A 16,572-nucleotide genomic window follows, 5' to 3' on the forward strand; every position below is an offset into this window, starting at 1 on the left:
CCAGTCATTAGCTAGTTTAATACAATATGTATGTACCTACCTCACCCTCCTTATTTAGTAATGAGATGTATTAACCCTATGTAATTCCCCAGTCATTTATTAGTTTAGTACAATATGTATGTACCTACCTCACCCTCCTTATTTAGTAATGAGATGTATTAACCCTATGTAATCCCCCAGTCATTATTTAGTTTAGTACAATATGTATGTACCTACCTCACCCTCCTTATTTAGTAATGAGATGTATTAAAACTATGTAATTCCCCAGTCATTATTTAGTTTAGTACAATATGTATGTACCTACCTCACCCTCCTTATTTAGTAATGAGATGTATTAACCCTATGTAATTCCCCAGTCATTTATTAGTTTAGTACAATATGTATGTACCTACCTCACCCTCCTTATTTAGTAATGAGATGTATTAACCCTATGTAATTCCCCAGTCATTAGCTAGTTTAGTACAATATGTATGTACCTACCTCACCCTCCTTATTTAGTAATGAGATGTATTAACCCTATGTAATTCCCCAGTCATTAGATAGTTTAGTACAATATGTATGTACCTACCTCACCCTCCTTATTTAGTAATGAGATGTATTAACCCTATGTAATTCCCCAGTCATTATTTAGTTTAGTACAATATGTATGTACCTACCTCACCCTCCTTATTTAGTAATGCGATGTATTAACCCTATGTAATTCCCCAGTCATTATTTAGTTTAGTACAATATGTATGTACCTACCTCACCCTCCTTATTTAGTAATGAGATGTATTAACCCTATGTAATTCCCCAGTCATTATTTAGTTTAGTACAATATGTATGTACCTACCTCACCCTCCTTATTTAGTAATGAGATGTATTAACCCTATATAATTCCCCATTCATTAGCTAGTTTAGTACAATATGTATGTACCTACCTCACCCTCCTTATTTAGTAATGAGATGTATTAACCCTATGTAATCCCCAGTCATTAGATAGTTTAGTAAAATATGTATGTACCTACCTCACCCTCCTTATTTAGTAATGAGATGTATTAACCCTATGTAATTCCCCAGTCATTATTTAGTTTAGTACAATATGTATGTACCTACCTCACCCTCCTTATTTAGTAATGAGATGTATTAACCCTATGTAATTCCCCAGTCATTTATTAGTTTAGTACAATATGTATGTACCTACCTCACCCTCCTTATTTAGTAATGAGATGTATTAACCCTATGTAATCCCCCAGTCATTATTTAGTTTAGTACAATATGTATGTACCTACCTCACCCTCCTTATTTAGTAATGCGATGTATTAACCCTATGTAATCCCCCAGTCATTAGATAGTTTAGTACAATATGTATGTACCTACCTCACCCTCCTTATTTAGTAATGAGATGTATTAACCCTATGTAATTCTCCAATCATTATTTAGTTTAGTACAATACGTATGTACCTACCTCACCCTCCTTATTTAGTAATGAGATGTATTAACCCTATGTAATTCCCCAGTCATTTATTAGTTTAGTACAATATGTATGTACCTACCTCACCCTCCTTATTTAGTAATGAGATGTATTAACCCTATGTAATCCCCAGTCATTAGATAGTTTAGTAAAATATGTATGTACCTACCTCACCCTCCTTATTTAGTAATGAGATGTATTAACCCTATGTAATTCCCCAGTCATTATTTAGTTTAGTACAATATGTATGTACCTACCTCACCCTCCTTATTTAGTAATGAGATGTATTAACCCTATGTAATTCCCCAGTCATTAGATAGTTTAGTACAATATGTATGTACCTACCTCACCCTCCTTATTTAGTAATGAGATGTATTAACCCTATGTAATTCCCCAGTCATTTATTAGTTTAGTACAATATGTATGTACCTACCTCACCCTCCTTATTTAGTAATGAGATGTATTAACCCTATGTAATCCCCCAGTCATTATTTAGTTTAGTACAATATGTATGTACCTACCTCACCCTCCTTATTTAGTAATGCGATGTATTAACCCTATGTAATCCCCCAGTCATTAGATAGTTTAGTACAATATGTATGTACCTACCTCACCCTCCTTATTTAGTAATGAGATGTATTAACCCTATGTAATTCTCCAATCATTATTTAGTTTAGTACAATACGTATGTACCTACCTCACCCTCCTTATTTAGTAATGAGATGTATTAACCCTATGTAATTCCCCAGTCATTAGCTAGTTTAATACAATATGTAAGTACCTACCCCACCCTCCTTATTTAGTAATGAGATGTATTAACCCTATGTAATCCCCCAGTCATTAGCTAGTTTAGTACAATATGTATGTACCTACCTCACCCTCCTTATTTAGTAATGAGATGTATTAACCCTATGTAATCCCTAGTCATTAGATAGTTTAGTACAATATGTATGTACCTACCTCACCCTCCTTATATAGTAATGAGATGTATTAACCCTATGTAATTCCCCAGTCATTTATTAGTTTAGTACAATATGTATGTACCTACCTCACCCTCCTTATTTAGTAATGAGATGTATTAACCCTATGTAATCCCCAGTCATTAGATAGTTTAGTACAATATGTATGTACCTACCTCACACTCCTTATTTAGTAATGCGATGTATTAACCCTATGTAATTCCCCAGTCATTAGCTAGTTTAATACAATATGTATGTACCTACCCCACCCTCCTTATTTAGTAATGAGATGTATTAACCCTATGTAATTCCCCAGTCATTAGATAGTTTAGTACAATATGTATGTACCTACCTCACCCTCCTTATTTAGTAATGCGATGTATTAACCCTATGTAATCCCCCAGTCATTATTTAGTTTAGTACAATACATATGTACCTACCTCACCCTCCTTATTTAGTAATGAGATGTATTAACCCTATGTAATTCCCCAGTCATTAGCTAGTTTAGTACAATACATATGTACCTACCTCACCCTCCTTATTTAGTAATGAGATGTATTAACCCTATGTAATTCCCCAGTCATTATTTAGTTTAGTACAATACGTATGTACCTACCTCACCCTCCTTATTTAGTAATGAGATGTATTAACCCTATGTAATTCTCCAATCATTATTTAGTTTAGTACAATACGTATGTACCTACCTCACCCTCCTTATTTAGTAATGAGATGTATTAACCCTATGTAATTCCCCAGTCATTAGATAGTTTAGTACAATATGTATGTACCTACCTCACCCTCCTTATTTAGTAATGAGATGTATTAACCCTATGTAATTCCCCAGTCATTAGCTAGTTTAATACAATATGTATGTACCTACCCCACCCTCCTTATTTAGTAATGAGATGTATTAACCCTATGTAATTCCCCAGTCATTAGCTAGTTTAGTACAATATGTATGTACCTACCTCACCCTCCTTATTTAGTAATGAGATGTATTAACCCTATGTAATCCCCAGTCATTATTTAGTTTAGTACAATATGTATGTACCTACCTCACCCTCCTTATTTAGTAATGAGATGTATTAACCCTGTGTAATTCCCCAGTCATTATTTAGTTTAGTACAATATGTATGTACCTACCTCACCCTCCTTATTTAGTAATGCGATGTATTAACCCTATGTAATTCCCCAGTCATTATTTAGTTTAGTACAATATGTATGTACCTACCTCACCCTCCTTATTTAGTAATGAGATGTATTAACCCTATGTAATTCCCCAGTCATTTATTAGTTTAGTACAATATGTATGTACCTACCTCACCCTCCTTATTTAGTAATGCGATGTATTAACCCTATGTAATCCCCAGTCATTAGATAGTTTAGTACAATACATATGTACCTACCTCACCCTCCTTATTTAGTAATGAGATGTATTAACCCTATGTAATCCCCAGTCATTAGATAGTTTAGTACAATATGTATGTACCTACCTCACCCTCCTTATTTAGTAATGAGATGTATTAACCCTATGTAATTCCCCAGTCATTAGCTAGTTTAGTACAATACGTATGTACCTACCTCACCCTCCTTATTTAGTAATGAGATGTATTAACCCTATGTAATCCCCCAATCATTATTTAGTTTAGTACAATATGTATGTACCTACCTCACCCTCCTTATTTAGTAATGAGATGTATTAACCCTATGTAATTCCCCAGTCATTAGCTAGTTTAGTACAATACGTATGTACCTACCTCACCCTCCTTATTTAGTAATGAGATGTATTAACCCTATGTAATCCGCCAGTCATTAGCTAGTTTAGTACAATATGTATGTACCTACCTCACCCTGCTTATTTAGAAATGAGATGTATTAACCCTATGTAATCCCCCAGTCATTAGCAAGTTTAGTACAATACGTATGTACCTACCTCACGCTCCTTATTTAGTAAATGAGATGTATTAACCCTATGTAATTCCCCATTCATTAGCTAGTTTAGTACAATACGTATGTACCTACCTCACACTCCTTATTTAGTAAATGAGATGTATTAACCCTATGTAATCCACCAGTCATTAGCTAGTTTAGTACAATATCGGCTAGATTTAGAGTTTTGTCGGTAAAGACCCGCGTACCTAACACTGCTTTTTTTCCCAGCACACCCTTAAGACAACGCTGGTATTTAGATTTGTCTGAGGGGCTGCGTTAGGCTCAGAAAAGGGAGCGTTGAGCCTAATTTAGCTCCACTTCAACCCTCAATACCAGCGTTGCTTACGGTAGAATTAAGCTGGTAGCGGTAAGCTGGCAAAACGTGAAGTTCAATCCGATTGGCTGATCCAATCAGCCAATCGTATTGAGCTTGCATTCTATTGGCCGATCGGAACAGCCAATAGAATGCGAGCTCAATACGATTGGCTGATTGGATCAGCCAATCGGATTGAACTTCAATCTGATTGGCTGATTGCATCAGCCAATCAGATTTTTTCTACCTTAATTCGGATTTGAAGGGACGCCATCTTGGATGACGTCCCTTAAAGGAACCTTCATTCGTCGGGAAGTCGTCGGTTGAAGAGGATGCCTCCGTGTCGGCTCCTTTGAAGATGGCTCTGCTCCGCTCCGCTCCGCTCCGCTCCGGATGGATGAAGATTGAAGACGCCGCCTGGATGAACACTTCTACCGGATATGGAGGACCTCTTCTTGCCCCGCTTGGATGAAGACTTCTACCGGATGAAGGACCTCCTCTGCGCACCTTGGATGAAGAATTCGACTCGGCTGGGTGAAGACGACTCAAGGTAGGATGATCTTCAGGGGGTTAGCGATATGTTTTTTAAGGGGGGTTTGGGTGGGTTAGAGTAGGGGTATGTGGGTGGTGGGTTGTAATGTTGGGGGGGGGTATTGTATTTTTATTTTCAGGTAAAAGAGCTGATTACTTTGGGGCAATGCCCCGCAAAAAGCCCCTTTAAGGGCTGGTGAAAGAGCTGATTACTTTGGTAGTTTAGAATAGGGTAGGGCATTTTTTTATTTTGGGGGGATTTTTTATTTTATTAGGGGGCTTAGATTAGGTGTAATTAGTTTAAACTTCTTGTAATTCTTTTTTATTTTTTGTAATTTAGTGTTTGTTTGTTTTTGTATTATAGAATAGTTTATTTTATTGTATTTTAAGTTAGCTAATTGTAGGTAATTTATTTAATTAATTTATTGATAGTGTAGTGTTAGGTGTATTTGTAACTTAGGTTAGGATTTATTTTACAGGTAAGTTTGTTCTTATTTTAACTAGGTAGCTATTAAATAGTTATTAACTATTTAATAGCTATTGTACCTAGTTAAAATAAATACAAAGTTGCCTGTAAAATAAATATAAATCCTAAAATAGCTACAATGTAATTATTAATTATATTGTAGCTATAGTAAGGTTTTTTTTTCTAGGTAAGTATTTAGTTTTAAATAGGATTATTTTATTTCATTTTAGGAATATTATTTTGTTTAATTTAAATTATATTTATGTTAGGGGGGTGTTAGGGTTAGGGTTAGAGTTAGGTTTAGGGGTTAATAATTTTATTATAGTAGCGGCGACGGTGCGGGCGGGAGATTATGGGGTTAATAATTGTAGGTAGGTGGCGGTGATGTTAGGGAGGGCAGATTAGGGGTTAATACTATTTATTCTAGTGTTTGCGAGGCGGGAGTGCAGCGGTTTAGGGGTTAATACATTTATTATAGTGGCGGCGAGGTCCGGTCGCGAGATTAGGGGTTAATAAGTGTAGCTAGGTAGCGGCGACATTGGGGGTTGGGCAGATTAGGGGTTAATAAATATAATATAGGGTCGGCGATGTTAGGGGCAGCAGATTAGGGTTTCATAGCTATAATGTAGGTGGCGGCGGTGTCCGGTCGGCAGATTAGGGGTTAAAAATTTTTTATTAGAGTGGCGGCAATGTAGGGGGGCCTCGGTTTAGGGGTACATAGGTAGTTTATGGGTGTTAGTGTACTTTGTAGCACAGTAGTTAAGAGCTTTATATTCCCGTGTTAGCCCATAAAGCTCTTAACTACTGACTTTTTTTGGCGGTAGGAGTCTTGTCGGTAGAGGGTCTACCGCTCACTTCTTCCAAGACTCCAAATACCGGCGTTAGGCAGATCCCATTGAAAAGATAGGATACGCAATTGGCATAAGGGGATCTGCGGTAGCCTGGAGTCGCGGTGAGGAAGTGAGCGTTAGACCCTTTCCTGGCTGACTCTAAATACCAGCGGGCGGTAAAAAGCAGCGTTAGGACCCCTTAACGCTGCTTTTGACGGCTAACGCCAAACTCTAAATCTAGCCGTAAGTATGTACCTACCTCACCCTCCTTATTTAGTAAATGAGATGTATTAACCCTATGTAATTCCCCAGTCATTAGCTAGTTCAGTAAAATACGAATGCACCTACCACACCCCTCCTCATCGGAAAAGTCTCTGCAGTCAGCTTTCCCATCACACAGGGCTGTGGTAGCATTGAGGCACTCGCCACTGCGACACTCGTACTCCCCCTGCCGGCAACTAGAGGGCTCCACCGTTCCAGACCTGGTGACAGTGACAGAAGGGGGTGTCACATTGCCAAAGGACACTGTGGGCTTCACTGGATAAGGGGGAAGAAATGTAACTTGCATCATTTAAACATATTTAGAATTATTTTATAAAAAACATGACTATATCTCACAATTACACAGACTATTTACCAGAGAGAAGGCGATGTAATAGTGTTAGACACAGCAGCAGATAATGCACAATTGAAATGTCCCTTTTTACCGATGTGAGGCTCAGGCCTGATTTAGAGGCTGTATTATTGTCACAATAACTGAGATCTGCATTACCCGGTACATTCTATAATACTATTACTACCACCTGGGTTGCTGTGCAGTTATTTATTAAAGGGACACTAAACCCAAATTTTACAGTTCCTCAGTGTATTTTACTTTTTGCCTACAAGTACTATGTAAAAGAAATACAATTTAAGGATGTTCACTATTGTGTATAACTGAGCACTCCAGGTGACTTACAGACTATAAATATCTGCACTCTACATAGCTTAATCTCTACAATGTACTGAGGTTTGTCAAGTGAACCGCGTTCTTCACCAGTAGGATGAATAATATGCAATATTGCCTCCGAGGGATCTATTACTTTAGCTGACATCATCTGGCACAAGTTTGTATTGTGTGTCTCTCACCATAGTGGCAGCCAAGGATCTCGCTCCGCAGGTAAATCCACTTGTGATATTCCACAGGCACAATACGCAGGTACCGCGTCAGCAGAGGCGGGTGCAGCTCACGCCTCACTGGTGTGTTACTGTCAGTATTGGCATCAAACACCTAAAGCAAATGCAGCACGGTCAGTGATATAGAGGTATACAAATATATAGTTTAATATAATATATATATCAGATATTTATAGAAATGTGTATTCAAAAGTGAATAGAACTCCTTGTTTTGTCCACCTGTAAGGTCGATAGAGCAGGGGGATCTCTCCCACTCTCTTCGGTTAAGAAGCTGGATTTAAAGCGTTTTTATGTTTCTACGCTTTCCATGGCTAGTCTTACTGGTGTACCTCAAGTGGAAATCCATTCCCTATATGCTGAGTCTATATTGTATGTTCAATACCTCCCATTTCCCATTGGCTTCTATGGGTGACATCATCTTTGATGACATTACCAGAAGTGACTTTCAGAGGGTCACTTCCGGAGTTGTGTGATCACGCACACCGTCTAAATGGCAACATTGTATCCTGTCAGGCTGCTGCAGCTTTTAAGCTGTTTTTTTGCCTGGATTATTTCCTCATAGCCTTATGGAAGCCACTGTAAGTCCTGCAGCAGAATGCTTAGTGCTATAACGTTTGCTGCATGTTCTACTAAGCAGCGTTTATTTCTATACCAGATGATTGCTGAATCTGAACAGCCTAATGCCCAGGACACTGAAGATCAAAATGTTTTTATAACTACTAGATATCTGTATCTATCTATCTATCTATCTATCTATCTATATTAATCTCTATCTATCTATCTATCTATCTATCTTTATCTATCTATCTATATTAATATCTATCTATCTTTATCTATCTATCTATCTATCTATCTATATTAATCTCTATCTATCTATCTATCTATCTATCTTTATCTATCTATCTATCTATCTATCTATATTAATCTCTATCTATCTATCTAGCTATCTATATTAATCTCTATCTATCTATCTATCTATCTATCTATCTATCTTTATCTATCTATCTATCTATCTATATTAATCTCTATCTATCTATCTATCTATCTATCTATCTATATTAATCTCTATCTATCTATCTTTATCTATCTATCTATCTATCATCTATCTATATTAATCTGTATCTATCTATCTATCTATCTATCTATCTATCATCTATCTATTTATATTAATCTCTATCTATCTATCTATCTATCTATCTATCTATATATATATATATATCTATCTTTTTATTCTGTTACAGGCCTGAGCGTACTGACGCGCCTGCTGTGCATTATGTGCCAGAGCATGTTGGCAAAACAAAAAGCTTTGCTAAGTCTGTATTGACCATTTATTTGGTCTCGGTGTAATGCTGTTTGTGTAGAACCTCACTCTTCTGAGTCTGATAGGGAGGTGTTTTCTGATGAAGTTGGTAACTCACACCGCAAAATTCATTATCAGAGTTTATAAAATCTATCAGACAGACTCTAAGGGGTAGATGTATCAAAGTGCAATGATACGATGTAGCGTATCGTCCACTGCACATCGATAAATGCAGACAGCATACGCTCTCAGCATTTATCATCGCACAAGAACTGCTGGTGCGATACCACCCCCTGCAGATTTGCGGCCAATCCGCCGCTAGTAGGGGGTGTCAATCAAACTGATCGTATTAGATCGGGTTGATTTCTATCTGCCGCCTCAGAGCAGGCAGACAAGTTATGGAGCAGCGGTCTTGCGCAGAAACAGGGGCATCAAGCTCCATAAGAAGTTTGATAAATTGGCCCCCTTGGTATTGAGAAACTGAATTAGCCAATTCTGCATTTTGCTTTCAGTTCCAACCTCAGAAACCTGTATCTGACGCCATTAAACAAATGTATTCAAACTTATTTTCTGGCAAAGAGAAACAATGAAATATTTCAGATAATATGATCAAACGTTCCTATTCCAGAATCATCTCATGTGGTTTTGTCTAAGGGGCCCATTTATCAAGCTCGGTATGGAGGACTCGTGTTTCTGGCGAGCCTTCAGACTCTAAAGACCGCTCTAAAGACCGCTGCTCCATAACCTGTCCGACTGCTCTGAGCAGGCGGACAGACATCGCTGCAATTCAACCCAATCGAGTACGATAGGGTTAATTGACACCTCCCTGCCGTGAATCTGCAGGGGGCGACATTGCACCAGCAGCTCACAAGAGCTGCTGGTGCAATGCTGAATACGGAGAGCGTATTGCTCTCCGCATTCAGCGAGGTCTGTCGGACCTGATCTGCACTGTCGGATCAGGTCCAACAGACCTTTGTTAAATAGGCCCCTAAAACTCTATAGATGCTGCCATTACAAATAAATTTTCCAGTTGATGATGCTGAGGTTTTTCGTGACATAATGGAGAAAAAGATGGAGCAAAATCTTTAAAAAAAATTGTTCATGTAGCAGGGGGTGATGTTTCATCCCTTATTGTCATCTTACTCTGTATTTAAAGGAACAGTCTAGTCAAAATTTAACGTTCATAATTCAGATAGAGCATGAAACTTTAAGCAACTTTCTAATTTACTCCAATTTTAAATTGTTCTTCATTTTCTTAGAATCTTTATTTAAATAAGCAGCAATGTTAGCTTAGGAGCTGGCCCCTTTTTGGTTCAGAACCTGGGTAGCGCTTGCTGATTGGTGGCTACATTCAGACTCTAATCAGCAAGTGCTACCACACCACGAATATTCACAAAGGTCTTGGTTACCTTAATTATAAAGCTTTGAGAAAGAGGCATCTTTATACTCCATTATTTAGAAAACATTTTAATAATTGCAAATTTACCTACAACGAACGGCATGTCACACAGGGACTTAGTTCTTCAATTTTTGCAAGACCATGGATGGTTAATAAATTACCAGTTGAAACACACTCAAAAAATTGAGTTTTTGGGAGCCCAGTTCAATATTGCGGATCAGCTGGTTTTTCTGCCTACAAATTGAATCCAGGTCCTGTTAAAGTATTTCAAGATGCTTCAACTATGCCGAGCTCTATCAGTAAAGATATGGATGAAGATGTTGCGCTACATGGTACCTGTAATCCATTTAGTAAAAAGGGCAAGGTTGCAAATGTGGGCTCTACAGTTATACTTCATACAGCATTGGAACAAACATCAGATTCTCTCTCAGTACATCCTTTTTCCTTATCAGTTCAGGAAGTTTCTAACCTGATGGACTCAATCCTCAAATCTGTCCAGAGGTCTTCCGCTTGTGGATCCCGATTGGATCATTCTTCAGACAAACTGAAGCAAAACAGGCTGGGGGCAGTCTGTTAGGTACAGTATATGAAAGGACTGTGGCCCCTCAGAATTACAACACCTTCCTGCCAATATTCTTGAAGTCAGAGCAATATTTCAGGCCTGACGGACAACAGGACAGCTAGTTCTTATGTCCAATTTCTAAGATACACAATGAGTCGATAGGTCCTCAAGGAAGTCTCTCCAATTTTCATTTGGGCACAGGGTTATGCTCAGAACCTGTCTGCCACTTATCTTCCCGGCAACCAGAACATAGAAGCAGATTTTCTCAGTCAAAATAAAGTTGTTCAAACAGAATGGCAGTTGAACAAAAATATTTTTAGATGATCACAAAGAAATGGGGATATCCAGGCAGAGATTTGATGGCATCAAGTCGCAATTATTAAACACCCCTATTCTTCAGTAGGTATCCAACACCTCAGGCCTATGGGGTGGATGCTTTTGCGCAGGAGTGGAAATTCAAACTGATCTATGTTTTTCCACCAATACCACTGATTTCCCGTCTACATCAGACTTAAAACAGAGAAGACGATATTCACCACAATAATTCCATATTGACCCAGGAAGCCCTGGTTCTCCCTTCTGTGAACATTGGCAATTGGTCCTCCTTAGATTCTTCTTAAATCAAGAGATCTACATCATCAAGGACTCCTTCTTCATCAATAATCACAACGGTTAAAGTTGGCAGCATAGCTACTGAGATCATGCGATTATAACAGTTAAACATTTCTACACCTGTTATTCAGACTTTACTTCAAGCGAGAAAGAAGTCAGCATCCCAGTTAATTACAGAATAATAGGATACCTTTTCTTTTTGGATGTCTCATCGTTCCATTTCTTCAGATCAATTTGATTTATCAAATCTGTTAGAATTTCTACATGATGGTTTTCTTCAGAGGTTAAGTCCTAAAACCTTGAAAGTGCAAGTTTCACCAATTACAGCTATTTTAAGAAACAAGTGGGCTTTGGAACCCATGGTTGTACAATTCTTTCAAGCATCGTCTCGTATCCATCCTACTGCTAGATCTTTTACGTCTACCTGGGATTTGCCTCTTGTTCTTGAGGCTCTGATGGATGTACAATTTGAACCACTAAGAGAAGTATCTCTTTGCTTTCCAACTATGAGGACCTTTTATTCTTGTGGCTATTACTTCTACTAGACATGTATCAGAACTTCAAACTTCAGGCCTTTTCGGTAAAGGAACCATACATGACCTTTCATCAAGATAAAGTTGTTTTGAGAACAGTTCCTGATATTTTTCATCATTCTCAAGATGTTGTTCTGCCAACTTTTTGTCCCGACAATAAAGAAGCACAAAATAAACCACTTTATGCGCTGGCTGTGGTATGATGTTTGTATATCTATGTTTCCAGTAATCAATAAGCAAGGAAAACAGACTGGCCCTTTGTAATACCTAAAGGTCCTTGTCAGGGTCAAGTTCAAGCCCTCTCAAAGGCCTACTAAAAAACAATGAAACAATTCTTTAAGGGCTCATAGCACATTCCACTAGGGCAGTTGCAACTTCATGGACTTTCAAAAGGTTCCCCATCTCAAATCAAGCAGCAGTCTTGACAAAACCTCATACATTTGTTTCACACTACAAATTGGATGTTAAAAATCTTCACTGCTAAATTTAGAAGAAAAATACTTTCTTTCTTTTGTTGTTTCTTCTACATATATTTATATTTTACAACCATTTGTACTGCTTTTCAGTAGTCTCATCTGAGAAGTATTACCCAAGGTAGAGCCAAGATAACTAGAAATTAACAACCAAATGTAAGAAATTTCTATACCTTGGTTCATGGGTCACTTCCCTTTTTTACTTGGCCCACCATTATTTGGTTGGTTGGACATCACAAGGAGTAGGAGGGATATATGAAAGAGAGGCTACCTATAAGCAGGTAGTTGGGGGTGGTCAGGTTCTATCCATGCCCTCAGAGAGGGGGTGTCTCACCTGGTAAGTATTACACAAGGGTATGAGCCAAGACATAGACATTTCTTATATTTGGTTGTACATTTTGAGTTATTCATTACTACCTTCTGGTTAGTACTGTAGGTTTAACTCCTGTCGGGTTAGCGAATGAGCAACAAGTGTTTTCACTTTCCATTGAAGTCTATGGGACATATTTATGATTGTGTGAGCGGACATAATCCGATATAGCGGATCTTGTCCGCTGCACATCGATAAATGCCGACAGCATACACTCTCTGCATTTATTATTGCACCAGCAGTTCTTGTGAACGGTTAGTGCAATGTCGCCCCATGCAGATTCGCGGCCAATCGGCTGCTAGCAGGGGGTGTCAATCAACCTGATCGTATTTGATCAGGTTGATTTCTGTCGATTTCTGTCCGCCGAAGGCTCGCCAGAAACATGGGGCATCCATACGGAGCTTGATAAATATGCCCCATGTGGAGGAGTTAGCGCAGTCATAAAATTATGGTCACAAATGCAATAAATACTGCGCCACTTGTAAGCAGGCCCATATTATTTTCTGATGCTTCATTTGATACCGCATATGAGTTTACAGATGTATCGGGGGTTTGGTTACATGGAACACAGGGAGCAGAGACCTCTCTACTAAGCTAGCCTGATGTTGTGTATTATACATTAGAGTTTCAGCAGATTATTACAGGCCACATTATTATTATTACAGGCCATATTATTATTATTACAGGCCATATTATTATTATTACAGGCCATATTATTATTATTACCGGCCAGATTATTATTATTACAGGCCAGATTATTATTATTACAGGCCATATTATTATTATTACAGGCCAGATTATTATTATTACAGGCCAGATTATTATTATTACAGGCCAGATTATTATTATTACAGGCCACATTATTATTATTACAGGCCAGATTATTATTATTACAGGCCAGATTATTATTATTACAGGCCAGATTATTATTACAGGCCATATTATTATTATTACAGGCCAGATTATTATTATTACAGGCCATATTATTATTATTACAGGCCAGATTATTATTATTACAGGCCATATTATTATTATTACAGGCCAGATTATTATTATTACAGGCCATATTATTATTATTACAGGCCATATTATTATTATTACAGGCCAGATTATTATTATTACAGGCCATATTATTATTATTACAGGCCAGATTATTATTATTACAGGCCATATTATTATTATTACAGGACAGATTATTATTATTACAGACCATATTATTATTATTACAGGCCAGATTATTATTATTACAGGCCAGATTATTATTATTACAGGCCATATTATTATTATTACAGGCCAGATTATTATTATTACAGGCCACATTATTATTATTACAGGCCATATTATTATTATTACAGGCCAGATTATTATTATTACAGGCCAGATTATTATTATTACAGGCCATATTATTATTATTACAGGCCAGATTATTATTATTACAGGCCATATTATTATTATTACAGGCCAGATTATTATTATTACAGGCCATATTATTATTATTACAGGCCTGATTATTATTATTACAGGCCAGATTATTATTATTACAGGCCTGATTATTATTATTACAGGCCAGATTATTATTATTACAGGCCAGATTATTATTATTACAGGCCAGATTATTATTATTACAGGCCACATTATTATTATTACAGGCCAGATTATTATTATTACAGGCCACATTATTATTATTACAGGCCATATTATTATTATTACAGGCCATATTATTATTATTACAGACCATATTATTATTATTATTACAGGCCATATTATTATTATTACAGGCCAGATTATTATTATTACAGGCCATATTATTATTATTACAGACCATATTATTATTATTATTACAGGCCATATTATTATTATTACAGGCCAGATTATTATTATTATTATTACAGGCCAGATTATTATTATTACAGGCCACATTATTATTATTACAGGCCAGATTATTATTATTACAGGCCATATTATTATTATTACAGACCATATTATTATTATTATTACAGGCCATATTATTATTATTACAGACCATATTATTATTATTATTACAGGCCATATTATTATTATTACAGGCCAGATTATTATTATTACAGGCCATATTATTATTATTACAGACCATATTATTATTATTATTACAGGCCAGATTATTATTATTACAGGCCATATTATTATTATTACAGACCATATTATTATTATTATTACAGGCCATATTATTATTATTACAGGCCAGATTATTATTATTACAGGCCATATTATTATTATTACAGGCCAGATTATTATTATTACAGGCCATATTATTATTATTACAGGCCAGATTATTATTATTATTACAGGCCAGATTATTATTATTATTACAGACCATATTATTATTATTATTACAGGCCATATTATTATTATTACAGGCCAGATTATTATTATTACAGACCAGATTATTATTATTACAGGCCAGATTATTATTATTACAGGCCATATTATTATTATTACAGGCCAGATTATTATTATTACAGGCCAGATTATTATTATTACAGGCCAGATTATTATTATTACAGGCCACATTATTATTACAGGCCACATTATTATTATTACAGGCCACATTATTATTATTACAGGCCAGATTATTATTATTACAGACCAGATTATTATTATTACAGGCCATATTATTATTATTACAGGCCATATTATTATTATTACAGGCCACATTATTATTATTACAGGCCAGATTATTATTATTACAGGCCATATTATTATTATTACAGGCCAGATTATTATTATTACAGGCCACATTATTATTACAGGCCATATTATTATTATTACAGGCAACATTATTATTACAGGCCAGATTATTATTATTACAGGCCAGATTATTATTATTACAGGCCACATTATTATTATTACAGGCCATATTATTATTATTACAGGCCATATTATTATTATTACAGGCCAGATTATTATTATTACAGGGCAGATTATTATTATTACAGACCAGATTATTATTATTACAGGCCATATTATTATTATTACAGGCCAGATTATTATTATTACAGGCCATATTATTATTATTACAGGCCAGATTATTATTATTACAGGCCATATTATTATTATTACAGGCCAGATTATTATTATTACAGGCCATATTATTATTATTACAGGCCACATTATTATTATTACAGGCCATATTATTATTATTACAGGCCACATTATTATTATTACAGGCCATATTATTATTATTACAGGCCAGATTATTATTATTATTACAGGCCATATTATTATTATTACAGGCCAGATTATTATTATTACAGGCCAGATTATTATTATTACAGGCCAGATTATTACTTGTCATAACCGCCCAAGTTTACGCACTCAGGTACGCCGTTCTTGTATTCTTGCTACAAGTGGACTTTGCAATATAAGACACACACAAACTCCTTGCACTTTATATAATCAGGAACGGAGAGGATTTAGTTTTACTATAAGGTCATCACATAATATTCTCATATTAATATGACATTGCTTTTCCTGTGACATCTAATTGTTGTGTTTTTATTTTAAATGACCTCAGAAAGGCTGGAGGACATTCTACAGAGTCAGACAATACACATCAGGGGCCCGATCCGATATGCAGCGTCGCCCGCAAATGCCGGCGACGCTGAAATTTGCGCTGGTTTGGTA

The 16,572-nt window shown here is 36.3% G+C and overlaps 1 protein-coding gene across 1 annotated transcript in view; it reads right to left on the bottom strand.

Annotated features, from left to right (window-relative positions):
• The window catches only part of LOC128661241 (SCO-spondin-like), a 624,208-nt gene that overhangs the window by 406,941 nt on the left and 200,695 nt on the right, over window positions 1-16,572 (bottom strand). The window contains exons 49-50 of the mRNA XM_053715520.1: window positions 7,613-7,754; window positions 6,833-7,021 (exon numbers count right to left, since the gene is read on the bottom strand). Coding sequence (XP_053571495.1) covers window positions 6,833-7,021; window positions 7,613-7,754 — 331 coding nt within the window. The remainder of the gene's footprint in view (window positions 1-6,832; window positions 7,022-7,612; window positions 7,755-16,572) is intronic.

This window comes from Bombina bombina, chromosome 5 (assembly GCF_027579735.1).
Source record: "Bombina bombina isolate aBomBom1 chromosome 5, aBomBom1.pri, whole genome shotgun sequence".
Taxonomy (NCBI): Eukaryota; Metazoa; Chordata; class Amphibia; order Anura; family Bombinatoridae; genus Bombina; species Bombina bombina.